Genomic DNA, 27957 nt, shown 5'->3' on the forward strand with positions numbered 1-27957 from the left:
AAGGATCAGGACGAACTGACAGAAACCTCATACCTGATCTGCGTACGGAGCTCAATTTCTAAGGTTGGCATTTTTGTTGCAAATACTAACAGCAGATCCAATTAATAGCATTTTTTTGTTGTTTCTATTAAGAGACAACTATGAGAAATTTCATCAGCTCACTGCAGAAAATCAGCTGAATACCAATAAGGTAAAAATTGTTCATCATTACATAGCTGGCCTGGATTTCAGTTAGCAGTTCCAAGTATTTTATATCACAGATTACAATTCATCATGAAGTGACCAGACACATAGCTATGATCAGCTCACTGTGACAGAAAGGGAAAAAGAACTGAAACTTGTCCTTGTTTGCACAGATTTTTTTTCCATAAAGTAGTCAGGGAAAACTTAAAACATTTTTAATAGAAGCAATTATTCTTCTGTAAGCTTCACACGTTGTCTCATACCCTGTGTTCTGCCTGTTACTCATCTTTAACGACAACTTGCAGAGACACAGGATTTCTGTTCTCTGAAAATCTGTTTTATTTTGCTGCTAGTCTTTTCCTAATTTACAGTCAAAAATCTTTTGTATATGAAACTGCCTACGATACATGTTGTGGGAACAAGTGTGCTGCAACAATCAGAATCTGACTCCAGGTGGGGAGGAACAAGCAGAGGGAGAGGATACAAAATTTCAGAAAACAAAGATCCTGTTTCCATGGAGACGTCCCTAGGACTAAGTTATCTTGAGACATCAGAGGCTCTTCATCATAAATTTGGACAGACAAAAGCCAAACACAGACAATATTAACCAGAGTAATTTCCATATAAAAATTACTTAAGTGGCACTACTGATCTTGATTTTTATGCAAATGGCTAAGAGGAGTTCAGCTCTTGCACCCTATATTGCCTAAGATTACTTTCTATGAAAGGAGATTAAAAGGAAGGCTGAATTAGGCTATACAAAAGCATCCGTATTTATGAACGGGTAGCTTATGAAGCTGCGTGCCTTGCATAGCAGCCAATTAGCTACAGTGGTGCAAAATGTGGCTGCCCACGAGGGCAGGACTGGAAACCAACCAGTGGCGCAGAAGCCAGAGTTCAGGTTGCACTGCAGGGCCAGCCTTCCACGCTCCAAGTAACTGCAGCCGCTCTGACATATTCCACCCTCCAGACCTTTACCAAAAACGTGCTGACTTTCAAATGAGGCACAGTAACTGACAAGGTATTAACTTCTAACCCACATCAATGCAAAGGTAAGAACACGCTTCAGCTCACAGTGCCATTGCCTAGGAGTACGACATGCATGCTGCATCTCAACTAAGGCACGGTCACTTCCAGGGATGCTACAGTAACTCAAACACCAAGCGTTTGTGACTTGACATACCCTAAAAAACACTCCAGCAAGTGTTTTCTGATCTATTTTTTTAAATACAAAACCAGTCATACATATTCCAAAAGCCTGACAGCCCTTGTAAGTGTCAACAAACTTCTGAGGATTCAGAATGGATCTGTCCCAGATCCTCAATAAAGCAAGGTGGCACCATCCTTCAAAGCAGGATGGTTGACTTCAAATGAAACTACCACAGAGCTCAAGGAACTTGAGAAATATCCGTATCTGATTCACTACAGGAAAGACAGCAGCACTGCATAACCAATAAAAAGGGTTTATAGGCAGACGGCAGGCTGAGGAAAGAGAAAAGAATGCTGATTTGCTTCTCAAGGAAGCCTACATTTTCTGCTTGGGCATAAATGAAAATCAATTCCCTGTTCCATGTAGCTTGCTTATTTCTTTTATACAGATTTATTGGAAGAGCAGCTATATATTAAGACAGCTTGATTACACCCACAGATAAAACCAACTGCAAACAAGGTCTTTTACTGTCATACCATCAGGCTGAAATTTTGAATGCTGAGAATCTACTTCAAGCTGGGCTCTTTTATTCATTTTGGTTGAAAACTTCAGCAAAAGCAGCCTAACAATTTCCTTAAAACTCTTTCTTGGAATAAAGGTATTCTGCCCATATTAAACATCCCAGCAAATCTTCTTTGAAAAGCTCTAAACATACCCTGATTTTAAGTAGGACCTAAATTTTAGCTAAGGTATGCCCTTGCCAGCTTACCACAGAATCAGTAAATACAACTCTTTGAAAGGAGGAATAGGTACTTTAATCTGCACATCCTCAGGAGAGGCTTCTTAGATTTTAGTAGCTAGGTTCTTTGAAAATTCCACCAAATACACTTTTTTTTTTTTTTTTTTTTTTGGGGGGGGGGCGGGGTGAGCAGGTTTTTCCTGTAAATGAACCTGTGGCCCCAGATTTAGGCACCAGACTCAACAGCACTAAAGCTGTCAGCGAACATTTCCAAGGCTCAGGCAGCCTCAAGGAAGAAGGTGACCATTTCAAAACTGCAAATGGTGAAGCACTAGCCCAGAAGGCAGCAGAAGTGAAAATATTACTGAGAAAGACAGTCTGGAACTGGAGACAGAGTGGAGGCTAGCAGGATGAAGAGACCAGTGCTAGCAGAAGTTATGAGCAGGGAATTAAGCTTGAGTGCCAGCAGGAAGCTAAGACTGAATCAGGATTGATTCAGCCACAGGACTATAGGCTAAGAATTTATGGGATAAGGCAGGGAAAGGTGAAACAGAGAAGATTATGGGCAACATACAAGAACAAACAGAGACTAGCAGGGTTAAATGTGACAAGGAGCTAAGTTAGGAGAACCAAATGGAAGTAAGAAGCCCACACAAGAAAAACAGCTAGGAGCAAGAAAGAGGAGGAGGTGATGCAAAAGCAGAGAGCAGGAAGCCAGAATGACAGCTAGAAAACTGGACAAAGGAGAAGTTAAAAAGGAGTAGGGAGAACTGGGTCTTATAAAGAGACTGGAGTAAGAAATTTGAGAAGAGGAACCTGAGACCAACTAGATAAAGAGCCTATGGCTGGTATGAAGGGCCAGAGTAGAGAACAATCAGACGCACACAGACTGAAGAGGAAGAAACAGAAAGGAAAATGTAGGAAGACACAAAGAGAAGTCTTTGTTCTCACTAAATCATATTCTTCCTGGAGTGAAACCAGGGATTCATCAGTTCTACCAACTTCTCTGCTATTATTTAAATATGTTTGTGAAACTCACAGTCCAAGTATCCCATCTCCATGCAGCTCTTGCAATTTATTACTGCCATATTACTCAAAGAACAGAAATTAACTTGGAATAGTGCACTCTTAACAGATGGTCACGTGACAACGTGATGTCTCGTAACAAAATCAAAAGAAAATGTACTAAGCATAGCCTTGGAACTTGAATACAAAAAGCTACTCTAAATAAACCTCTAAGGTTGCAAAGTCAAGACAAATGTGGGGAAAAGCCAAACTTTATGTATCCTGTTTCTACATATTACATGGTAGACATATTATGTTACATTTAATATGGAGTAAATTGTATGATTATATACTATTTTTGTATAGGACACTGCCTCTCCCCTGCATGACACAGAACTGCTCTTGGGAATCAAGTCATGATTGTTCAGTGTATTTGTCATCTGGAGGATCCTACTGCATTTGCTGAAGTAGAGTTAATGATGAAAATATATCTGAAGAAAAAGGACAATATCTTAACTTTTGTACCTATATTTAGAACATAGGAAATGCCATATACTGTATGTAGTAACACACGAATATAAATTAAGCACCCCAAACTACTGGGAATGCTCACCATAATTTATTTTGTTGTTTCATGGTATTAAAAAGTCCAGTCACAAACCAGAAACACATGATGAACACATGTGAATCAATATGAACACAAATCTAACAATTCTATCAAAGCTACTGTAAAAAAAAAAGTTTGTTAATGTTCATGAAACTCTTAAGCATGACAGAGATGAACATCACAGAAGATTTCACAGTTCTACCTTCAGAACTGAATGGAATCAGTAGAACAGAGAATCAGTGGGAAGAACACATGTTCATGAATGAGTACCCTTTCATCCTACAGGTCTTATGGAAAAAGATGTCAGTGGTTAATTAGGTAATTACTGTAAGATACATTCATAAGAGACCAAAATTAAACTTACATAGACACCCTTATTTCTGGCATTTTTTTTGTGTGTGATTTTCACAACCTGACTAATATTTAACACCTTATTTCATGTAAAATCAAGGATTCTCCAGCTATACTGTGGCACTAGTAGCATTCCACTGCAGTATTAATTTAATTAAAATCTATTAGAATAAAACACAGTGCTCCAATAGAGTGGGATTTCACAGTGAGAAGTGCAATGCAGTCATTCAGAAATGAGCATACCTACTTCAAATACTGTACCATTTGAAAACCAGCATTAAAATAGGTGTTGAAACAAGAGGGCTGCTGTGAAAGTAGGATAACAAAACAGGAAGCTTGCAATTATTTGCCAGTCAAGTTTTGTAATCTTGAAACTGTACCTGCTTGTTATTAAGTTTTGTATGACAGGAGAAATGAATTAGAGGACTGGAAGAGTGGGACATTATTCATTCTGAGCTGGGATTTTTTCTACCCAAGAATAAAGTTTATCTTCATTAAAAACTTTAATTATTGTACACAAAACACCAACTCACAACCCCAGACTCATAACTGGAGATAATACTAGCCAAATCGTTAGCTTATCCAATGCAGAAAACTGGACCTACTCAAGAGACTGGCTGAAATGTTTCTAAGGAGGGAGAAGAAGGAAGGTTGTGCTACAAGTGGTACCGATGATTCTACAAGCACTTTGCACTTGAAATTATTACTGTGACTATTCACAGGAGCATAACCCTGGAAGAGGAAATATCCTTCTGGTTTCTTGCACCATTTTAGCAAAGGATTTCTATTCTTTGCAAGGAAATAGTGATCCATTCTCCTATTACAGCCAAATTTCAGTCACTGTAGCTGCATTCCCACAAACCAGGCTTTTTTGGCACTTACAGGTAGATTCTTTTCCATTACAGGTTTCATCTTGCCCCAATGCGTTATTGTACAGTTTATCTGATGCCACTGCTCACCATTTATGTTACTGTCTTCACAGTAGGTGAAAAACTGAGAAGGAATACATCTGTAAAGTACCTTGGAATTACTTAGCGTCATACATTTTGAATAAACATGAAATATAGTTAGTATGTCATTTGTTCGTACCTGCATCGATGGCACATGGGTAATGGTATCGGAAGGAGCAGCCTTTGTTGTAGCAGCCTAAGGTGGCTCCCGGTTCCTGGCAATGGGAACATTTCTGAAAGGGAAACCAAGAAATGGCAATGAAAATTGCAATCATCTTTCCAATTATCTGTATTTTCCTGGAAATTTTATCAACCACATTCCAGCACACGTTTCTCGAGTATCACAATGTTAGACTGTATCTTTCCACACCATAAAAATAAAGGCCTTTTGCATGAAGCAACAACAGGAGCTCTTTCAAACAACAAACTTTTCAGTTGTGCTAACCAAGCAAGAGGTACCAAATATTCAAACCAACCATTCAGTAAGAACTTGAAACACTACTCAAATTTGTTTCACTGGCCCATGTTTCAGTACCCGACAATGACATCAGTGTTAAAATTGGAAGAAAAGAGCTTTTTTGAATCGACAGCAGCTTTAAAATGAGAATTAGCATGACAAAGAATGATTTAGAAGACACCATTAGTGTAAAAGTGATTTGGGTACATGGTTTTCATTATCACTAGCAATCCAAGATGATCATGGCCAAGCTGAACATTTTTTCACAGGTGATCAAAAAAGGTTTATCTGGAGCATGAGAAGGTATCATCAAGGGAAAACACCCCACCATCACAGAAATGGCACATATCCAAAAGAAACGATGCTCATACATTTATTGCCAAAGTCGTTAACGTTCAATTTTCATTACTTAAATCCTATTATCTCAATTGGTCAATGATGTATTTAACCATATTATCAGACAGACATGAATGCAGCAGAATGAGAGCCACTCAGCCATTTACTTCATCCTGAATGACTTAAGGAATGACCTAAGGAAATGGGCCTATAGTACATCTCATTCAGACAGCAATTTTATTTCTTGAATGTATACAGTAAGTGATTTTCATTAATTAATCTAAGATTCCAATGAAAGCTGATTTCTGACAGGTTGACATTTTTCCCTTCTAAAAAGAAAACAAGCCACATCTGGTAGAATCCACCAAAGGCTAGGAGACTGCTACTATTTAAAAATTAAAATGCAAATACACTACTGGCAGAAAAAAGGTGACCTCCAGTAACTTTTGAGTCATATTTAAGAAACACAGAAATTTTGGTTTTGCTGATAAACACAACCAACACCACAAAAAGGCCTTGTATAACCAGTATAATTCACCTTGACTTCAGGCTATAAGAAGTTGCCTTTGGTCACTGACTGCACACAGAGAGATGATGACATGATCTAAAAACCCCTTCCCTGCTGGAAAAACTAGTGTCAAACTACATGTGCTCTGTTAACACTATCAGCAAGCTACACCTGTACAGCACACAGATGTGCTCAAACCAGCAGTGCACCTGGCACTGCACAAAAGCACTTTACCATACAGGGAGGCTCATATGCCCCGATAGCTACATGAGCTAGACCAGACTGCTTCACATCCCCGATTAACATCTATGTTGCAATGGGGGTCTGCAGAATAGATGCGGCCAAAGATAACAGCCACAGCGAAGTTCCTCACTCAGCATAGTAAACAGGATTTTGATTACAGTATTTCAAAAAACACTGAGAATATCTGACAGTTATTGCTCTTCCTACTATTCTACGTGATGCAGAGATGACTATAGTTTGTATTTAAATGATTAAATGAAGATGAAAGCAAAACTAGCTCCAGCCATAAACCAGGTGGCCCTCTTCAAATCAAAGCAAATGCAACTAACAGAAAAGCTTGTGAGACGTCACTTCTCATGACATCTACAACTACAGTCTTGACTACTGCCTTCTCTTTTCAGTTATGCCAAAGCATCCTAAGCCTGATCTTCAGTGCTCCCTATTAAATCATGTCTATCTTCTAAGCAATGAATGTGTATCATGACAAACTACTGCAGTATTTATGATCTAAGGAAAGTGTCCCTGAGGCCTAGAAAGAAACAATCAAGCAGCTTATTTTTGCCTGTCAGGACACGAACGCTAGTTTCCAAAGATAAAAAATAAATTCTAAACCAATATTTAAATGCACACCAAAACACTTGGACCTCTAGCCAAACTGCAATGTAATTCACTCTCCCATGGGAATAAAACCCAGTTTCATGTATAGTAAATGTCTTATCCTGGCTATGAAGTCAACCCTAGAAGAATATTATGTACTGGCTTTAGTCCCAGATTCACCTATGCCAAGTATTCACGAAGTGCAGCTTGAGGAGTTCTGAACCACAGCTCTTTACCTGGATGCTTTATTCTCACTTTCAGATGTGGCTGACTGAGATTAATTATTCTAACAGGACAGAACCCAAATTGACTATTCTTTTTGAACACAGATATGAATTTCTAGTTTTGTTCCTCAGAGGCATTCTGTCCTCCCCACTTTATCTTGTCTTTGAAGTACCATCACACTGTTGCAACAGAAGAGGTCATTCTTCCCTGGAACACTGTGTTCTGTACAGAGCAGTCAATAAGAGCCCAAAAACTACAGCAGCAGAGATTAAATTGCAGCTGTGTGAAACATTTCTTAATAGTAAAAAGGCATGTCAAATGAGTGTGCTGTGCAATACAAATGAAAACAAGCAGACCCCTAGCAATTTTTTTTATACTTTTCCAAATGTTAATGTAGTCTTTGAACTTATTCTTTGCTGCATCTAGTGCAGCTATTCTGAAACTTGCAACAGAAACACAATAGGCGTTTTTGACGAATTTTAAGTGTGCCTGCAGTGCTCAGCTGAGAATAGGTATGGAATGCTTTCAAATCGGTTGCAGTTAAGACTGATTAGACGGTTAAAGCCCAAGCATGATCATCAAGCCTTCATTTCCCCTCTTTTCAGTCTGCAGGACCAGCTAGACGATTACCAAGGTTACCTGCAGCTACGCCCACAACCGCAATTCCCCAGTGGACTACTACACCATTGACTGCTCAAGGCAGAGATCATCTCCTGCTGCTGGCTCCCCTGCTGCTGAACAAGTCTCCATTCTGGCAGATGCTTCTGCTTTTCACAAGCCGCTGACAGTCTAATGGTCCCATTTCTTCTACCTCCTGGGACCCCGACCATCTGCTTCTTTCAGGGGAAGCTGGGGGAACCACATACAAAATAACTACTCTTTTCTTTCGAGTTCTTCCTTCCACAGAGTGAGTGACTGAACAGCAGACACCCTACAAATCTGTATGGTTCTAAACCAACTTAGGAGTCTATCATTTAATCTTTGAAAGAGACTATCACCGTGTAATGCCACGTGGTTTCCAAATTTATCCAGGTGTTTCTAGAAAGACAGAATGAAGTCATTAAAAAATTTCTGGACAGTCTCTTTTACTAGACATCACTACTGTGCTTTAAGTGATAAAGATGCATAGTTCCTGCTGGCACTTTTTGCGGCTTTGGTGAGAACCTTATCTTAAGTATTTTTATTTCAAAAGAGAAAGAAAATAAAGAGATGTACACTACAATTAGAAAACATTCTAACCTGAAAATAAAATCACAGAACTTCATACAAGAGATGTGTGACTTGGGCTTAATGACCAGTAATCCCTATCTTTGGTCCATCAGCAAATTTTCACCCAAACTCCACCATCCTGCAGCCATTCACCAGCAGATGGTAGCAGCCTGCTTGTCACTTGTAAAGGAATTATAGCATTTTAGCCACGGAAACAGCACTCAAGCTCTCATGGGAAGAGAAATTCCTTTTGCTCAGTAAGCAGTCTGCTTAACCTCCTCTGCTTGAAAGAGCTGAAGGCTGGTACTTGGAGTGTGCTCCCAACGGGAGGTGCCAATGGATAGTAATCATTGCCAGGCACCTAATCAACTCCTGGCTTAAATTAAAAAAGGAAATAAAAAAGGAAAGGCAGGGGGTGGGGGGGTGGGAAGACCACACTGAAGATTGATACAGAGGTCCTATCTCCACAATTCATCTCTGGCCGCAAGGCACATATATCTCACTTAGAATAGGCTGGTGAGACTTAAAAGTGCCATTTAGAAGAGACACTCCATCCCTTGAACTAAATTATCAATAGTATTAAAGCCAGATACATTGTGTCTACCTCTCCACATCATTAGCAGCCCATTTCTTCCTCGCATCAGCTCATCATTCCCTGTCTACCAAAATGAAGTAACACCCAACCTGGAAGTGCAAACAGTTGGGGGACAGTTACCACAGCAGCAGCAGAGCTGCTCTGATTCATTCAAAGTACTAAACCATCCACTAGCTGTATTTCTTTTGCTTTAAGGTGTTTTTTTTTTTCCCTGAAGTTTGTATTCCTTCATTACAAGACTAAACTTTTCTGAGGCCACAGTGCTCTAAATGTAATAAACAGGAGTGTGGGTTTTGGGTACCTTCTTTTGCCTCCCTCAGATTTGTACCCAGCTCCACAGATATATGTGTTATAACATAAACATGTCCTGAGCTATCTACCTTCCTCCTTCCAACCAAGCAAAAGCTCTTAGGCTTGTGAAAAGAAGTGCTCCAGGCTGCTCAAGTAAAACACACACTTTTTCTCTTTGGCTTTGCACTGACAGATAATGTCTTCGTCTAGGAGTGCTGGAATCCCACAGTAGATAGGGCTTTGCTGGTGGGAGGATGGGAGCTGCCAGACTAGCCCTTCCAGCATATTTTGGGGCAGTAGCAGAAACAGTTGCTTAGAAGCAGAAATTAATTGCTTCTGTCTAACACTAATAGAAGGTGTTTTCAGATGATTCCTCCACTTACTTTCTTGTGTAACAATTACCAAAGCAGTTCAAGCAAGGACATTCAGAACAGATGCAACTGTATCATATTTTCTACCGTCTATAATCCAGAGTTTTTTCTGTCAGTTGCTTCTTTTAGTTTGCTCACCTGCGCCCCACACTCAGGCCTTTCTAACTTCCTCTCTTCCAAGCACCAGTTTTTCCTTTGCTCTCTGTTTTCTTCCCTTTTCCTTTGCTTTGCTTTCTAGGCATCTCCTTGGTTTTCCCCTTCTTGTATACCAGTGTCAAGAATGCATAAATGGAATAAAATGGAAAGCAACAACTGAAGGTTACTATAAAAGAAAGGCAAGCAAAAAAATGAAATACATGTGGCATTAATTATACAGGTACAAGTCTTCACTTTACATGTTATATGCATTTTTCTTACTGTCCTCTTCGTCTGTTTAAATTACAAGCTTTTAGGAAAATAATTGCTTCTGTGTAATTGCACTGCACAAATGCAGATGTAAGATAATGAGGATTTCAGAGTCAGCTGCAATATTAGGAAGGAGGGCCTTCTGACTATTTCTGATTAAACAGTTGGCAGGCTAGACAGAGCCTCAGATTTAATATCCAGGCGAAAGGGCAACAGAAGCAGCAGGCAGCCACATTCTCTTTCCTGGAAAGCTGGATGCAGAAAGACCGCTTACTCCAACAAGCTATGAGGAAAACCAAAAAATATTTGTGCTGTTTCCTATAGGAGAAAGGAATGTGACTTTGGAAGACTGCTGCAAAAAGGGATTGAGATGAAAAAAAGAGCAGTGTGGGCAGACATTTTTAGGAAATAGGAGAGGAAGACAACACTTTCACTCTGATGTGCAGATACTGGTTAATGAAAAAAATTGCTTATGTGACTGCAGCTAGAGATAACAAGCAGTACTGAAGGATACAGAATTATTAGCTTCCATTTCCTGTCAAGCAATTTAAGTTCTCCAAAATCAGGCACAGAATATCAGAAAAATTAACCCCACAATTAAAAAGATAAAAATGCTTTAAACTTGCTGTATTAAAAGGCATCTCGTACCAATGATGCTATACTCCTCTAGCAAGCAAATGAAGTAACAATAAAGGAAAATAGTCACTGAAGTAAAATTGGGTAGCTACCTTCAAGTCAAGAAACTAAAGAAATTTAGATTCCATGATTTCAGCAAACAGACAAATCAATGATCTGGAAGATGTTACACTGATAAAGCCACATTAGGAAACACTGTAAAAAGTCAGAAGTGCAGTGCTGCACGGGCTGCTGAAGCACAAAGGGAAGCTGCAGCTCAAAATGGATGGCATGGGGAAAAAACAAACCACCAACCCAGAAGAAATACAAGAACTGAAAAATGTCTTAAAAAGGGGAAATCCTACTCAATACATATAAAATTGATTAAAGTACATCAGAAGCACCTGAAATGCAGACTGGAGCATAGTATTTCCCTCAGCTTGAAGGAAAAAGAGAAAGTAACAAGAACAGAAATAAATGGTTAGTTTTGACGAGGAATGGTTTGCCAGCAAAAATTTCTAAGATCCTATGCAGACGCTTTAAGCTATTCAATTGTACTTACAGAAACTCTTGAAAAGGGGGGTGAACAATCAGATATGAAAACTTGAAGTTTGTAAAATTATCCAAGGTAGTCAGGTCTAACCTGATGGTAAAGAGCTGAAAAAAACCCTCACAATCCTGGATAACTGTATGATGAAACAGAGATAAAATACTTAAAACAACTTAATGTTGTTAAGTGCAAAGTTATACACATGGGGAAAATATTTTCACCTATGCGTACACATGGTGACAGAGTTTAAATTAGCTTTTACTCTCATGGGAAGGTATTAGTATTCATCCTGGACAGAAACACCATGTAGTCCCTGCAACCACAAAATAAAGACAGCCAGAATGCAAGAAGTTACTAGGAAAAGAAATCAATAATGAAACCCAAACCTTCGTTATGTCTATATGTTACTCAGTATCCTGACATCTTAATATTACGTGTGTCGTTCTGATCATCCCATTAACAGAAGAATAAAACAGATCAGGAAAAAAAGAACGACCACAGAGATAACTAGGAATGTAAAGAGCTTCCATAAGTGAAAAAGTACAGATTTTGGGAAAGAGGTAATGTCTTGGTTTCAGCTGGGACAGAGTTAATTTTCTTCTTCGTAGCTGGTGCAGCAATATGTTTTGGATTTGGTGTGAGAACAATGCTGACAGGACACTGATGTTTTTGGTGTTGCTGGGTAATGTTTACACTAAGTCAAAAGGACTTTTCAGTTTTTCAGGTCCTGCCAGCAAGAGGCCTGGAGGGGCCCGGGAAACTGAGAGGGGACACAGTCAGTACAGCTGACCTGAACTAGCCAAAGGGATATTCCATACCATATGATGTCATTCTGAGTATATATAAACTGGGGAAAGAAGGAGGATGGGGGCGATGTTTGGCATTACAGCATTTGTCTTCCCAAGTAACTGTTACATGTGATGGAGCGCTGCTTTCCTGGGATGGCTGAGCACCTGCCTGCCGATGTAAAGTAGTAAACAAATGCCTTGTTTTGCCTTGCTTGCATGTGTGGCTTTTGCTTTACCTATTAAAACTGTCTTTATCTCAACCCACGAGTTTCCTTAACTTTTACTCTTCCAGTCCTCTCCCCCATCCCACTGTGAGGGGAATGAGTGAGCAGCTTTGTGGGGCCTGGTTGCCAGCCCAGGTTAAACCATGACAGGTAACTGAAGGGGGATTGAGATCTACAGAATTAAACACGGCGTGCAAGGGGGAATGATTCTTAGCCATTTCCAAGAACGAAGAGCAAATAACAAGTTTAAATTTAAAATAGATCCACTTTTTTTCACACAACAAATAATTAAGCTACAAAAATCACTGCCAAAGAATGCTGCACCAGCTAAAAGATAAACGAGATCAAAAACAGATTAGACAAATTCATCAAGGATAGGTAATGCTATGACCAGTTAAACACAGTAATGTGAAAGAGACTACTCTAAAGCTATGGTTGCTGAAAGGAGGCAGAAAATACGCAAGCAGCACTCTGCACATGCCTGGTTTACTACACGTCTGAAGATAACTGCTCCTGGCCACTGCTGGAGACGGGACACCACAACGAAACATACTTTTGCACCCGCCTTGAATGGCAGTTCTTTTGTAGACCAAGAGATCCGATTGTGAAATTCCACAATGAACGATGAACAACCCCCCACCACCACCCCACTATTAAAAAGAATGTAGGCACCCAGAAATTACACTGTTACTTTACAAGTTTTAAAGACTCTTCAGTCTCACCCCCATAACAGGAATGCTGAGCTAAACGGTAACGCTATATAAAAGGGCTGAAATTTGATCTAAGCAATAAATTCATCTTCACTACTCCATACAAGCCTAAGCGTTCCATTCAGTGGAGTGCTCCAAGGCTTAAATGTGCACCAACATGCTCTAGGAGATGAGACTGGTGAAAAGTTGAGAAAGTCATGGAGGAGGATCAACTGTCCCACCTCCCAAACAATGGAAGGAGAAAAAAAACCCACCCCAATGAAATAAGGACCAAGCATAACTGAATCTTCAGTTATGATAGATACTTCAAGAATAAACTGATCCTTAACTAAAACAGAATTAGCAAAATTAACAAAAAATAGTAACTTTAAAGGATAATGAAAAAGCATGTTTAATTTCAAATTAAGCAGGCCAAGTACACACCTTTGTAGCCATTTTTATTTTAAAAGGAGTATTAAAATAATACATTGACTACCAAGTCCAAGAAGACAAGAAATGTATACATCTTGTTTCCTTTGATGACAAAGAGCCACCCTGAATGAGTGAAACATTTCAGAGAACCACTTATAAAATACAGGGATTTGAATTCGCTAACGTATGCAAGTCTAGCAGAAAAAAATTATACAGTTTATGTTATCTTGGCTATTCATTTGGGGAATTAAACTTGCAGTAATAAGTTCAATTTAGTTACGAAAAGGTCTGAAAGACAGAAGAGCAGTCACAAAAGAGGGAAAAGAAATTCACATTTTCAAGCAGTGATTATGTGATAAGGGCATACAGCGTTGCGGGAACAGCACAGTCAGCAAGAGAGCATTTACTCCAGTTGGATTTTCTGCCAGGACAAGCTTTCTTTCCTGACCATCTTGGGTACTGATTACAGAAAATACCCAAATATATGGTAAACTTTTACTTGGTGCAAGGTCTACCGTGTGCAGTATAAAGCAACAACATGTGATTGCGTTAAAACAAAGCAACATCACTACCATAAGGGAAGAGTTTTTGGATAAATTAAACAATTACCAAAAGCTCTCCCCTGTAAAGCAGTACCTTTGAATACTGATAACTGGAGTGACATAAAAAAGGAAAAAAGATTACATAAACAAGAAAATGCAATAAACTCAAGGAATTTGTTTTCAAGACGCAAACTGCATGACGGAACCAGTACTTCTCTAATCAAAGGGAAAAAGGTGATGACGCTTAGTATTTACTAAAAGGCTCAAAGAAAAAAAGGTCTAGTTCATTAAGAACACAGTCACTATGTTATTAATGGCAGTGGATTCAACAGAAACAAAACCTTTGTAAAGGCTTAAAAATACAGAAATGCTGTTGAGCAAGGCAAACTGTAAATGGAAAAGATCTGACAAGGTATTAAATACCTATGCGACCTGGCAGGAAAAAGGGTACAGCACAAATCCACCCCTGCCAACAACTCAAAGACTTGTAACACTGGACAGAAACAAACCATGTGTCATTATTTATAATAATCTGTGCAAGCCCTTGTCATAAACAGAGCCCCACTGTGCAAGACACTTCGGTAAGACAGAACAAAGCATTGGTGGATGCAAAGGGATGAAACGGCAATGGTAAGACTGAGCCAGTAATGTTGGGCAGGGTCCACCGCAGCAGCAGGCTAAGCATATCCAATTGTTAAGCAGAAATCCCAGACAAGAAAGGCTTTGAAGAAATGCATGAAGAAAAACAAATGTAAACGTGCAGTGTTTTGAAAGTGAGGCACTTCATTTAGGAAATTATAAAATTAGCTAGGATGCACTAATTGGAAGAAGACTGTAAGTTCTTGAAACTGAAAGAAGAAAAAGAAGCAGGATGAAGGCAGATGAAATAACGATGAGTAACTTATGTTCGAAGCATAAGAGGAAGCCATCAGATCAATGTGAAAGAGGTAGGTATGCAAAAATGATAGTTTAGGGAAAAAATTTTGTAACAGTATTCCAAATATACATTTACTCATTCATACGAATACAGATTCTTAAATTATGGTCTAGAGAGCTGCTCCTATTGTGCAGGAAAAATATACTCCACTGCAAGTAAGGATAGGTAAAAAAGGTACAATGCTCATCTTACCGGAAAATGAACAAGATGCCTCTCTAGAAAAAGGCTAGCAAATAAAAATACTGCTCAATACTGTTAAAAGAGTTAACAACAAGTAGACAGGTCCCCCAGAAAGCTGCTGAAGCAGTAGCTGGTAGGAGAGTTATAATAAGGAGTAGAAAAGTGCACAGAAATATTCCTGGGGTCACTGGTGGCTGTTGCTACTACCCAGGAAAAGCAGACGAAGATGAGCAACAATAGCAGGTGAAATGAATCCAAGAAAAGAGGTAAAGAAACAGTGCTTGCAGAAGGAGAAATTTCTGCAAGTCAGTACATCTCTTTTTAGTGATAAGCCGTCAAGTAACACATCAGTGTAAAATAATAAATAAATAAATTGAAAAGATACAAGCTCACAAACCACAGAGCAATAAATAATGACAGTTGAAGAAAACTAAACAAATTGGTAATACACATTGATAAAACTACCTCTGATACAGAGGAGGTGCTCTATATAAAATAAAGTTTGCTGGCCAAAAACCTGAATAGGTTTGAAGAGGAGTATGTTATTTCACTATTCAACAATCAAGAAAAAACCCTACAAACCATAATGATACATGTGCTGCTTAAACTACCCATTACAATAATAGCTATTTTTCACTAATTGTAAGCTAAATTTATTAAAAAATATCTAAGGTCTGTAGGTTTGCCAGAGACACACAACACAGGAAAACTTTGTATGAGCTAGCTGCAGTTTAGAAGTGGCAGCGAATATAAATAGCAGCAGCAGAAGTCCAAGGCCGGATGGCATTCCAGCTGGATATTACAAAGCAGCTGAAGTAGTGTCAGTAGTTTCCTTAAAGGACAGACTTAACGTTGTTCTCCTGGGGGAAGAACTTCCTCTGTCTTAAGAATTATGGAGCTGCATGGTTCTCCCCACATCTGAAGGGGAAAAAACCCCAGAATCTAACAAAAATCTTTCAGGCTCAGAACACTGCTGAATCGAGGTAAAGGCAGTAATTCTATCTATTTGCAAGCCATGTCTTCAGTTTTTATAAATCCGGATCAATCTATACTAAGATAAAAAGGACTGGTATGAGCCATAGACTACTAGAAATCAGTCACTGTGCAAGATCAAAGGGAAATTTCTTCACCTGAAGCAGAAATTGAAGGATTCAGGCATTTTCATTTTGTTTTTCATTTGTTTTACACAGGCCCACCCCTTCTCATTTCTTATTCTCTGTCTTCTAAAGGCGGTAGCCCAAAAGCTGAAGAGTAAGGCAGTAGTAAAGTCTTGTTTGTTAGACAGCTTCACAGACTCAGAATGCAAAATCCTTCTTTTGGCATTACTCTTGAAGCTATTTGTTCAGAAAACTGAATTTATTGGTAACTATTCAAAACTCCTGTTCCCCAGGAACTGCCTTTGCAGATTTCTGCTTAGAGGAATAATACCATGTGGCATTGCTAAAGAATCCTTATTCTCCCCAATGATAATGCATGACACTTCAAAGAAGAAATAATTGAATTTAAGTGTAGGAGTTAAGACTGCATTAAAACCTCGTAAAATAGTTTTATGCACCTATAACGTGGGTACTGGAATTTTTTCTAATCTAACCTAAACAATTTCCTAAAATTAGCAACTAAAAAAAAATGTTGGTTTTCTGGAAAGCATTGGTTATGCATCATGTTGACCTTGAAATTTTAGTGATCAAATTTAACTTGAAGAGTTATTTCCCAGAAAACATTTAACAATTAAATATAGTAACGAATTTACAGATTATAGCAATGAATTCAAGTTAGGATCTTCAGCATTTTAACTTTCTACAAGTAAAGAGAACACCAGATGAACACAAAACATTTTTGTTATCTTCTGTGGACTTGATGCTAAATGACACACGAACAAACTTTAAATTTCACTTCTTACTATTACATCTACACACCTAAAACATGCAACCTTGTATTAGCTCCCTAATCTTCCAATTTAATTAAGAAAATCCGATAATTTAAACACATACTCTACTTTCAATTTTCAAAGCACCCAACAAATTTGTCTTAATGGTCACAAAATAAGTGGTTTTAAAGCCTGCTTTACAGAATAAACAATTGACTTGTCAAAGGCCATGCAGGGAATTTCTGACAGCAAAAAATCTTAAAAATTCACATCTCTCACACCTGAACTCAAGCACATGGAGTCATCTTTCCCTCCCATTCCCCCCCCCCCCCCCCTTTTTTTTTCCTTTTAAGTTTCACATTGAGCAGCAGTGTCTTTTAGAGAAAGTTTCTGTTTCAAAGATTCATGCAAGGATACCTTCCTCCTCCTTCCCCTCCCTTAGCAGCAAGTCTTTTATGAAGCTGGACAGTCTCCTTTAATCATCAGTAACTTTCTGAAACTTAGCAAGCACGAGTTCTCAGTAAGAAAGAATAAAGGAGTCAGAGGTGCAAGAAAAGCTGCAATTAACAGCAGTATAGTGCAAAGTACCAACTAAACTACACTTTGTGAAATGATACGCCATGAGAAAAAGACAAACATATGACCGAGTTAGAATGAAGCATAAATCAAAAGAAAGTATGCAAGGAGCTAGATACAGGGGAGAAAAAACCCCTCACTAGTAGTAAGTGAAGACTGCACAACCAGTTTTTAACATGCACCTTTAATACTTTCTCAAACAGAAGGAAAGCTTAGGACACAGACAACAACCAGCTGGTTGAGGTAAGACATAAGTGTATTTATGCTACACTCAGTTGTGCAACCAGACCTCTGGAAGACATATGCAATCTATTTTTACCACTAGTAGCTCAGATACTGACAAAGAGTGCAGCTGCAGCACACAGCCCTAGGCGGGCTTTGCCATTCACCACAGCCTTTTTATCTTGACTAGGGCTGGTATTTTACGCTAAGTCCTATGCTGTTATGTCTTCTCTTACCAACAGTTTAGCAAGTCTGAAGACAACTTAAGTGTATCTACACGATTCAAGTCACTGAGCACTGTCAGAATTTCTCAAAAGAACCTGAAGTTATTTTAGTCCTTTTAGCAGAAGAGAAATGCCTGCTTTAGGTTACTTCAGCTGGCAAATTCAGCCAGAGGAGGGGAGGAAGCATCCTGTCCCTAACACTTCTTGGTCATGGAATAATAACTACAAAACAAACCCACCTTTTCATATGCTAGACAACGAGATGGTTGCACTTGACATCAGTAATAAATACTGTAAAGCTATATAAATTTGAGAACCACCTTAGACAAATTTTAAAATGTACCTTTTATTGAATTTACTGGTTTGTGCACTTATTAATATCATTCTGGAAAGATTTTCTATCAGAAGTCATGGTCTTGACCAGTCCACTCACTTCCAGACCATTTTAAGACATCAGTTTGTACTTGCTCAACCTGCTGCCCCCCTCCTATCCCTAGCTGGGGCATTCCCCTGGGTCAGTACTGACACTACAAGTCAAGAAACCTGGTCCAAGAAAGCCAAAAAAAATAGCTTGATAAAAATGAGGAGGGCAAGAGAAGGGGTGTAGAATTTGCTGGCCAGATTAGCTACCTGACTTGGCTCACTCACAGAGCAAGTGCTGGCAGAAAGGGAGGCACAGGGGAGAAGAACAGCTTCTAACAACCCTTAACTTAGCATAGATGAAATTACCACCATATTTCATCTTCACAACAGACTTCTCAGCGGAACAGAAGTGGTTTACAAGGGATACTCTTCTCTCTTTCACACCTTTAACAGCAAAGGAGACTTGACCTTTTGCTATATTCCTACCTCCTTCTACCGTCATCTTATTCCACTTAGGACCTCACAACCATTTCACTTTGCCCGGCCCTTGCCCTGCATTCATCTTTCCCCTGCTTTACCCCACCATGGCACAAAGCAAGGAAGAGAGTTATTGCAGTAAAAATGGGGATTTCATCAAGTGCAGGGAGGTAATTTGGAGTAGTTTTAGTTGTGGCAAGGAATGGCATAGAACTATGAAAACCAGCATTACTGTGAGAGCAACTCAGAACTTCAAAGGGCCCTTTGAAGGAGACTATTGGTTTTGCTAACTCCCTACATGAGGGCTAATCCACAGCCAGTCCCTGTGCCCTATGTCCAGGCTGTGCTGTTCTGGCCAATGTGCTCCATTCCCCACTCCTATCTCCCCTCCTAGGTCAATGCTGCAGTAGGAAGAAGCTGTGGAGGACAACTATCATTGGAATTCCCGTCCCCATATCCCCCAAACAACTTTGTGCCTACATCTCCAGCTACGTACCTTCTCAACATGGCTCAAGCCACTTGCGCTCACCCATAGCTTTAGCAATACAAGACTGCTGTTAAATGCTAATTGCTTACTAATGAAAACTAATCATCATGCAATTAAACTTTAATCACTAAGCAGCTGGCTGAGATCCAATCCGTAACAATGAAGGTTCATTAATAACTTTTTTCTAAAGTGCTCTATCCATGAAGACTAACCTATACTTCATACAGAGTCCAGCTAAGTGTATGAAGTTGTTTGAAAAAAGTATTTTCTCTGTCAAGAAAGAAAAACTACCCAAAGCATAACAGTGTAAGAGTAGCATAGTTTAGATTTGCTGAAAAGGATGGTTTTAAAATTAAGATTGAAGGAACCCCAGCTCCTGGTTTCCTCCATAGCCTCAGGCAAAATGAGCATCACAAACAGAAGCTCTTTTCCCCAATTCTTGTCTCTGCAGAGTAACATTCTTTAAGGCAAAAACCTGAGTTTTAATTTTGCTGTAGTTTCTAAAATTATTACATGAATACTCATCACAGTTCAGTTTTATTTTTACTCATCTTTCTAAATCTAGGGAAATTAATCTAAGCTGCTTCAGAACACATTACTTAAATATACTGGGGTTATGTAACTAGGTTTATAATGGGCAGATAAGATGAAAATTTACTTTTGAAAAGAAAAAAGTTTTAAATATAGAAATATTGTACTTGGTTGGTTTTTTGTTTTGTTTTTTTATCTCACACCAACATTGGTGTCCCAGTTGTGCCTGCACCATTCCTACCCCTCTCCGGCTAATGCACAAAGCATTATGCTTATATAGCTTTTTATGAACTTGGTTTGCATTACAGTGTTTAGAGAGTTTTCCTTTATTATGAATGGTAGAGCATCAGTATAGTTGAAGTTTATTTTTACTTATTCAGTGATCAAAGGATTCAGGATAATGTTTATTTTAAAAATAAAATGCAGAAAGTATTTTTTTATTTAAAAAGTCTTACAAAAGACAGAATGTAATTCTAATAATCCATACAATATTATATAACAGAAAGTCATGAATTCTTAACTCCAAAAATTAACCTCTCATCAAATTGAACAAACAAAGAAAGATCCAAAACTAAATATTTTTTTCAAAATCAGTTTAAAAGTTCGCATACAACTAGGCAAAAATGCAAATATAGACTATTTTAAACACAAAAGCATGGGGCAGAATAAACTTCTCGAGTTCCTGATTGTCCTTCAACACTTGTTAGTAGGATTCTTCTAATGAAGTTAAAGGGATACAGCTCAAGTAACTACCATCTGGAATTAGTCCATGTTAAAAAAAGTTAGTTCAGCTTAAGTTAACAGAACACCACAAAAACAGCACAACAACCATCCTCCCCAATTTTGGGGAATCTTAACAACCTTTTTGCCAGCACAGCTTAAAAAGATACAAGCTAAAATGACACGTAAATGGAGTGTATGTACTCGCTATTAAGAATTTAGCAAGAGTTTGTGATATCTACGGTAACAGGCAACTTAAATCTTACAAGGACTGTGTGAGCCTGTGGATAGCTGGACAGAAGCGCTAAAGCCTTGTTTAGAAGGCCCCATTCACATTTGGAAGAGCTTTTTAGAAATTAAAGTTACTTAAATATATTTTGAAATGAAGTTGTACATAGATTTCAAGGATCCATGATGCTTTACAGAAAGGGCACAACTGTGGAATGAGCAAGCTGCTTTTTACATACAAGTTTCCAGTGTTCCGGGCTACAACTAATGTAAGTGGTTAAACATCCTATTCTTTCCCAGCATTCTATTGTCAGTAAATCTATTTTCTGCTTTCCTCACTCCACATGCTAGACTAACAGTAAAATATAAACCCACATGCAAGCACAAACATAATGCTCATACTTCGGGATAAACTAATGGCAAACAAGTCTGCTAGTAAAGATGCACAGAAATTGCTTATCTACTTACCCACCCTTCATTTCTCTCTGCCCCCACACAAAACATCAATACTGGAAAAGTCTCTCCTCTTTTCCCAACATCATCTTTATGTTTGAGACTTCAACTAAACTGTACTTCTCACCATCTATAATCCATGATCACTAATATGTTGTACCAGTTTTACCCGATTTCTACTCACAGTAAAGCCAAGGAAAGCCACCTTCATTTCACAATGTAATTAATGGCTTCTAGTCACTCAGTATACCAATATACATGTATCAGAAACATCAATGTGGATTCTGTCTGCTCACCTCTGGCATCTGAAGCTTGTGATACTCATACACAGAGCTGCTGTGAGTTACAAAGTGCTGTAGCACTAGTCATTCACACTCCTACCAGAGGAAGGCAATGAATTGAGATACAACAGGGGCTCCTATCAGGTTCTCATCTCTGTGGCAGCACTCTTACAGATCAGGAGTCATAACAGCACAGAGAGTTTCAGCAGCACAGCAGATGGCAACGCCCGAGAAAAATGAATCTGAAGTTCATTATTCAGCCTGTCTTTCAGAATTTCTTCTCCACCCATAATATCATGCTTCCTTATTTTTGTAACACTGCAGAAGAAAATTAAAGATGCTGCCATTTCCCGAGGAATGAAAATGAATGTTAAACTAATTATATTAAGGACTGTCTTCAAGAAAGAGCAAGCACATTTCCAGCAGGGGCAACTAGGTTTTTGCACATAGTCCATCAATGAAAACCAAGAACCGTACCACTTTACGGGTAATTGTAAAAGGTGCCTCAAGATTCTGTGTCATTCCACACTTGAGGGGGTTAAAGCATACTAAAATCTGTTGCCAGAGATAAAAATAAGCAGTGTTCTCAATATACCCTTTTTAAACCACTGCTAATGGGCAGCTTTTAAATTCGTTACTGGTTTCCCTTTCCCCCAGAGTGAAAAATTAACAAGCTCCAGTGTCACTTCTTCCTACTCTGGAAATTTTTCCCTACTAGTACAGGTCTGGGTGTAAGAAACACAGGTTTTTCTTCCTGTGTTTGTCATGCATGTGGTCTTTGAAGCAGCAGATTACTATTTCAACTGAACCCTGACCTGATGCAGAATTTCACTTGAGGGGCCTTTTTTTTTTTTTTGAGGGGTGGGGAGGGGAGGAATAGAGGTTTGGTTCTGCACATTTTTTCTTTTCTAAAAAGAAAGATAATGAATAAATGGCAAGCATTCATCTCCCAACACTCAGAAATAGGACTGTGGGCCTAAACTACTTTCAAGTAGTGCTGGCACCGGGGCATGATTTCGTTTCATGGCTAACTTGATCTAATGGTTGTAACTACCAGCAGAAAGGGCCTTCCCTGTCAGACACAGCAAACAGTTCAGAACAGCCATCTGAATCTGCTTAATCTGGCACAAAGATCCCCTACCCCAAGCTAGACTTCTGATGGATTAGCCAGCTAAAAATCAACCCACCGTGCAAATGCACAGTTGGCAGATCTAGCACAAGCAAAACAGTGGAAGCAAGCAGCTTGCAAAGAGCAAAAAGTAGGATCATGCCTCTTGACACCAATTCACTCCTAGGCTGGCTTATAGATAACAAAGCACACCTGTGCCAAATGAGACATTCACAATAAACTGATTTCTTTAGACTCATGGTGCTATGCTACTCAGGTTTCTGGGGCTAAAAACTGTTTTGCCAGAGGTAGTTAACCTTCCACAATTTTCTCAGTTCATACCGATTCCCTGGTTCAAGCGTTTGATTAGCCATGCAGTTAGGAACCTTTTAAAAGCAATTACTTACAGAATGTGAGAGTGTGTTTTTGTTAGACTTTGATTTCCCAGATCTGGGAATATAAATAGCTTAATTCCTAGTGATCCCTCTAGGCACCTTTCTTTACCCAATTTACAGCTAGGGTCCAGAAGAGTAGAGGTGAACAAAAGAAAATGGTTCTATGAAAGCAGACTAAACAAAACATTATAGACAGGCAATCCTTATTTCCTCTATGGTACAAATTTCCATAGATACCATACTGTGGAAGTCTAAGTGGTCAAGAACAACTTTTCTGTGTAAAACCAGAAGTTGTTCTCCATAGAATCTGGATAGTGTACATAAATCTATCTTCAGCTCTAAAGACACACTCAACGTAAGCCAAAAAACTGCTACTGCCCAACAGCAATGAAAAATTCAGATATCTAAGTTACCAACTTGCAAAGACAGACAGACAGGAACTTCTGTGGGTTTTAAGAACTTTCTCCAAAGTCAGTCTGACCTTCTGAACAGGCTGTTAACAGTCCTAAAGGAGGCAGATTTCTCCTCTTGAAGTAAGCAGGAGGCTTTCAGAGATAATCCATGGAGTTGGACAAACAAAATTCCATTTTGGTGAGAGAAAGCCCAGAATCTCCTTCTATTATACTGTAGGTCATGGGCAGATTTTACCCTTCACTGCTTATTATTCTTAAGTTCTCCTGACTGAAGCCCAAGACAATCCTTTCAATAAGAAGCAACACAGGAAACAGGTTCCAAGGACTTCTTTCCATGTATAAGGATTAAAAGATTCCTCAAGCTAGGAACGAAGCAGAGATTGATGAGAAAAGCATTACATTCTTTAGACCTTTTCAAAAGAGATCTTTAAAAGAGGAATAAACAAGTATTCCTTTCACAGGGAAACAAGAGCTACACTTATCTTCAGCAAGGTCAATTCTTACAGTGGGGAAGGGGGAGAAGAAAAAAAACCTACACCAACCACAAGACCCCAAAACCCGTAAGTAATACCTGTACTAAGCCAGAGCCTCTGCCTTGCAAAAAGCAGTGTTTTATAAAACACGTTTCCAAGAAACAACATACCACTCCTAGTGAACAACTTTTTAGAAAACAATAGAACTATTTCCTTTGATTCTGCAACTCAACCTAACACAAAGCACATTCTCTACATTGTTCTACTCTTCACTTACAGCTTAAACTTAATACCGACAATAAAGACCAATTCTTTAGAACATTAAATCTGCTGACAACTACCAAAGTAAACCACAATTTTGCTCGTTTCAAAGGTAACCAAGATTTCATCTTGCATGAAAGTTTCTCATGAATAGGAAAACAATGAGAAGATAAACAAGATAGGAAGCTGTTTCTTAAAAGTATTTATAGCAACTGCATGCAACTGTTAGTTTTCCAAACGTATAAATGCAAAGAAATGCTTGTCATGACTGTAAAAAGAGAGACAAAAAAATTTCCAGAGGAAGAATATGGATGTATTTTCAAACCTGCTGCAAGATTCTTAGTATCAGAAGGCAAAGATCTTACCTGGTATCATTATAATCTGCTTTACCTAGTCTAAAACATGTGTCTGGCCACCTTCAATATTTGAAAGCATTTTATAGGCAACAGGATCATCCAGCACTAGGGGGACAGTATTTTTTTAGATCAAGACACTTCATTAACCTCGGAACCAAAAATGACTAACTGCAAGAAAGCCAGTTAGCACCCTTACTATGGTTTAACAAGCAGTTTAAGAGAGAAAGAGAAACTACTTGGCAGGTAGGTCCACCTGCTGCGGTAACTAAATTGAAACTTAAATTAAGGAGTATTAAGCCATTCTGCATCTGAAGCAGTCCAGTAAATCTGATCAGCTACTCATGTTCTCAGAACCAAGAAGCCTTCTAGAGTGGCCAGAATAGGAGGAACAACTTTTTGCCTTTGAGAAAGGCAGATTCTAGCACTTTGGAAACCAGCTGGACTGCCACTTAAAAGGTAATACATTCACACCATTTCCAGTCTAGGGTGAAATCAGACTTTAAGGAAAGGTCAAAGCTCAGGAGAGTCACTTCACAGTTTGATAAACCTTTTTAAGACAATACGTTCTTATCTCAAATTCTTCTAGAGCATTTAGTGTAAGTCGATCTTTCAGCAACCTCACAAATGTTCTAAGCCTTGAGATTGACTATGAAATTATTCTCAAAAAAGTGTAGCGAGACACAGACATTTATTCATATAAGGACCAGAAAATTCAACATAACAAGAAAAATGCTTCAAATTCCTTCCTGAATCTGGAAGGCAAGGATAAACAGAGGTGTCGGGGGGAGGGGGGAAATCTATAAATTTCCATGTGAGAAAACAGGTGAGTTTGTGTGAGAAGAAATACAGGGAGGGTTACTTATGCCATTACCTCTACATCATGGTTCAATGGTTTATGGTCTAAGACTAGAAGTTTAAGTCTCTATGTCTATAGTAGGATGCTGCATAAGCAACAACAATAGAGCCAGATCTCTAATAGAAAAATAATATTTCAACTCCTTTAATGGTATGGATTCAGTTTAAATTTGGTGAGCATTTGCCCTTTGTGGGTATTACAAACAGTGTACAAAGATTTTAAATTATGGCAGTATTTCATTTGCAGAGAATATGTTACACACATGAATTATTCACTTGCAGGCTCACGACCCTTCATATACCATAAACTAATGTCCTTTCTTACCCTAGACCAAATCAAAGACCTAGACTCCTGTATGCTTGTGCACACATCTGTCTACTCTCTCCGGCTAGCAAGTAGTTATGTGATTTGCACATCTGCTTTTGCAGGACACTAGCACTGATGGACTGCACATCAGAGGGAACAAAAAGAAAACGCACTTGCAAATCAAGGAAGAGGTAAAGAAAGAGCATACGCAACAAGCATAAGAAGTCAGCCGTCTGAGCCAGAAGGCTATCCTCAGGCAGCAGGGCAAAAGAGTCTAGTTCAACAGAGCCTTCCCACTGCCTGGGGATGGCTTCTGGCAGGTACACCTCTGAATATCCTGACTGCAATCTTCATGTTGCACATAACTGTCCCCTAACTGAAAGGGAGGATATACTGCTTCCAGAGAAGAATACAGCACTCAAATTTGCTACAATAGGATTAAAAGGTTAAGGAAAAAATAATGCTAGGAGAAAACCTATTCCATTATTTGTGACACAGGTGAAAGAGAAAGATGGATTACTCTCAGGATGCAATGCAGAAGAGCCCAGCATCCTGCTAGGATACTTGTTAATGTATTCGTATAAGACATTATGAGAATAAAGCACAAGAAACACACAAGAAAACAGTCCCTGCCTCTGAAAGTTTAGATTCTTAGAATTAGATTAAAACCAGACCCAGACAGAACAGTGGAGAGCACCAAAATGCTACATATTACTTCCCATAAACAAAGTAAGCATTATTTCTTAGAGCCTTAAATACAAAGGATTAGGAAGAAATAACTTCATAATCAAACGAGAATGCGAATCTGAGTGACAAGAAAATCAGAACAAGATGGCAGACAGCGGAGTAAGGATGGTGTAGATTAAGAGCCACATTTTGAAGTGACAGTCTAAGAACTCACCATGAATTCAAGAACAATTTTTAAGTTTGCAGCAGAACACATCATGATTCTGGAGCAAAAAGGAAGCTTCACAAGACTCTAGAAAAAAGTGACCAGGTTATCAAAAGCTACCCAAAAGCATGGTATTCCAGGATAAAAAAAAGGAAAGCACAAGCAGAACTTCAATGAAACCCACACAAAAAGCTGGGAGTAATAAACAGCCTCTGCAAAAAACAGTGGAAAGAAAGGAGGTAATCAAAAGAGGACACAGACAGGAAACAAAGATGGAACAACACTTCCAAGAGCAGCACAGCTGATAGTGACAAATGTAGCTGACAGGGAAAGGAAAACGAAGTACTGGATCTGAACCTTAGCTAGGAAAAGATCACCATAAACACTGACTATAATTGTAGTAGAGCACAATTGAAGTTGCAGGACAAGAGCCCCAGACAATGCACTCAAAGCACTTTGAGATGAAAAAAGGAAAGGAAATTAAGAGGTAGTTGCAAAGGCAAGCAAGGCCACAGGCATTTTGTACAGTTCTTTTTTGAAAGAATGGAAAACACTCACGTCTACAGGTACTATCAGGGAAAAGCAAAGCTAGGAGTTGAGCAAGTGATTAAAGGAAAGAGGTAGAGAGAAAGGACACAAGGTTCAAGCAAGATAAGGAGATGTTCTTGTATGGTGCCATAAGGGCAGATGAAAGGGTTAAGAAGAGGAGAAAAACACGCCACCTTCTGTGACAAACATAACAGTTGGAAAATAGCGATAAAGGACAGGTCAAAGTGTATTCAGTCAGAAAGTCATTAAGATCCCATGCAGAGAAAGAACTAGATGTCAAACAACATGCAAAATCCATATAAAAATTTTGTGGTTAACAGGCTACTATTCAACAAGTTTGATTAAAGCCCACCAGCCTGGCATATTTCTGCCAGGCATACACCCTTTGCAGGTACAGGAACACAAAAAGGATGGCTGGAGGATAACTCAAGTGGTTCAAGAACTTGCATAAAAGACATTTGCTGTTGGGAAAACAAAAATCATAAATGAAACACACAAGCTAAAAACAGGGAAAAGGGAAAATCAGGCTGGAATGATCCAACTTCAAAATAGTGGTGAACTACAAGACATACAAAAGCAAGGCCACATGGCAAGTAGAATCCAGAGGGTGGTGGAAATCCTGGAGGAAACCTTGCCATTATCAGAGACAAGAAATTCAGCAGTTGCATCAGAACTAGCATAAAGGCATGGCTTGATGAAAACCAAATGAAATTAACTGACTTTGTTTAATGAGAGGCTAG

At 38.9% G+C, this 27957-nt stretch overlaps 1 protein-coding gene across 9 annotated transcripts in view; it reads right to left on the reverse strand.

Moving 5' to 3' along the window:
• The window catches only part of TCF20 (transcription factor 20), a 130623-nt gene that overhangs the window by 10159 nt on the left and 92507 nt on the right, over positions 1 to 27957 (reverse strand). For 8 of the 9 annotated variants that reach the window (XM_040597063.1, XM_040597060.1, XM_040597057.1 and 5 more), the window contains one exon: positions 5125 to 5218. In XM_040597063.1, the coding sequence (XP_040452997.1) occupies positions 5125 to 5218 (94 nt within the window). Of the gene's footprint in view, positions 1 to 5124; positions 5219 to 9955; positions 10078 to 27957 lie in introns of those variants that run through there. The other variant, XM_040597064.1, reaches the window with a different exon arrangement.

Source organism: Falco naumanni, chromosome 5 (genome assembly GCF_017639655.2).
Source record: "Falco naumanni isolate bFalNau1 chromosome 5, bFalNau1.pat, whole genome shotgun sequence".
Taxonomy (NCBI): domain Eukaryota; kingdom Metazoa; phylum Chordata; class Aves; order Falconiformes; family Falconidae; genus Falco; species Falco naumanni.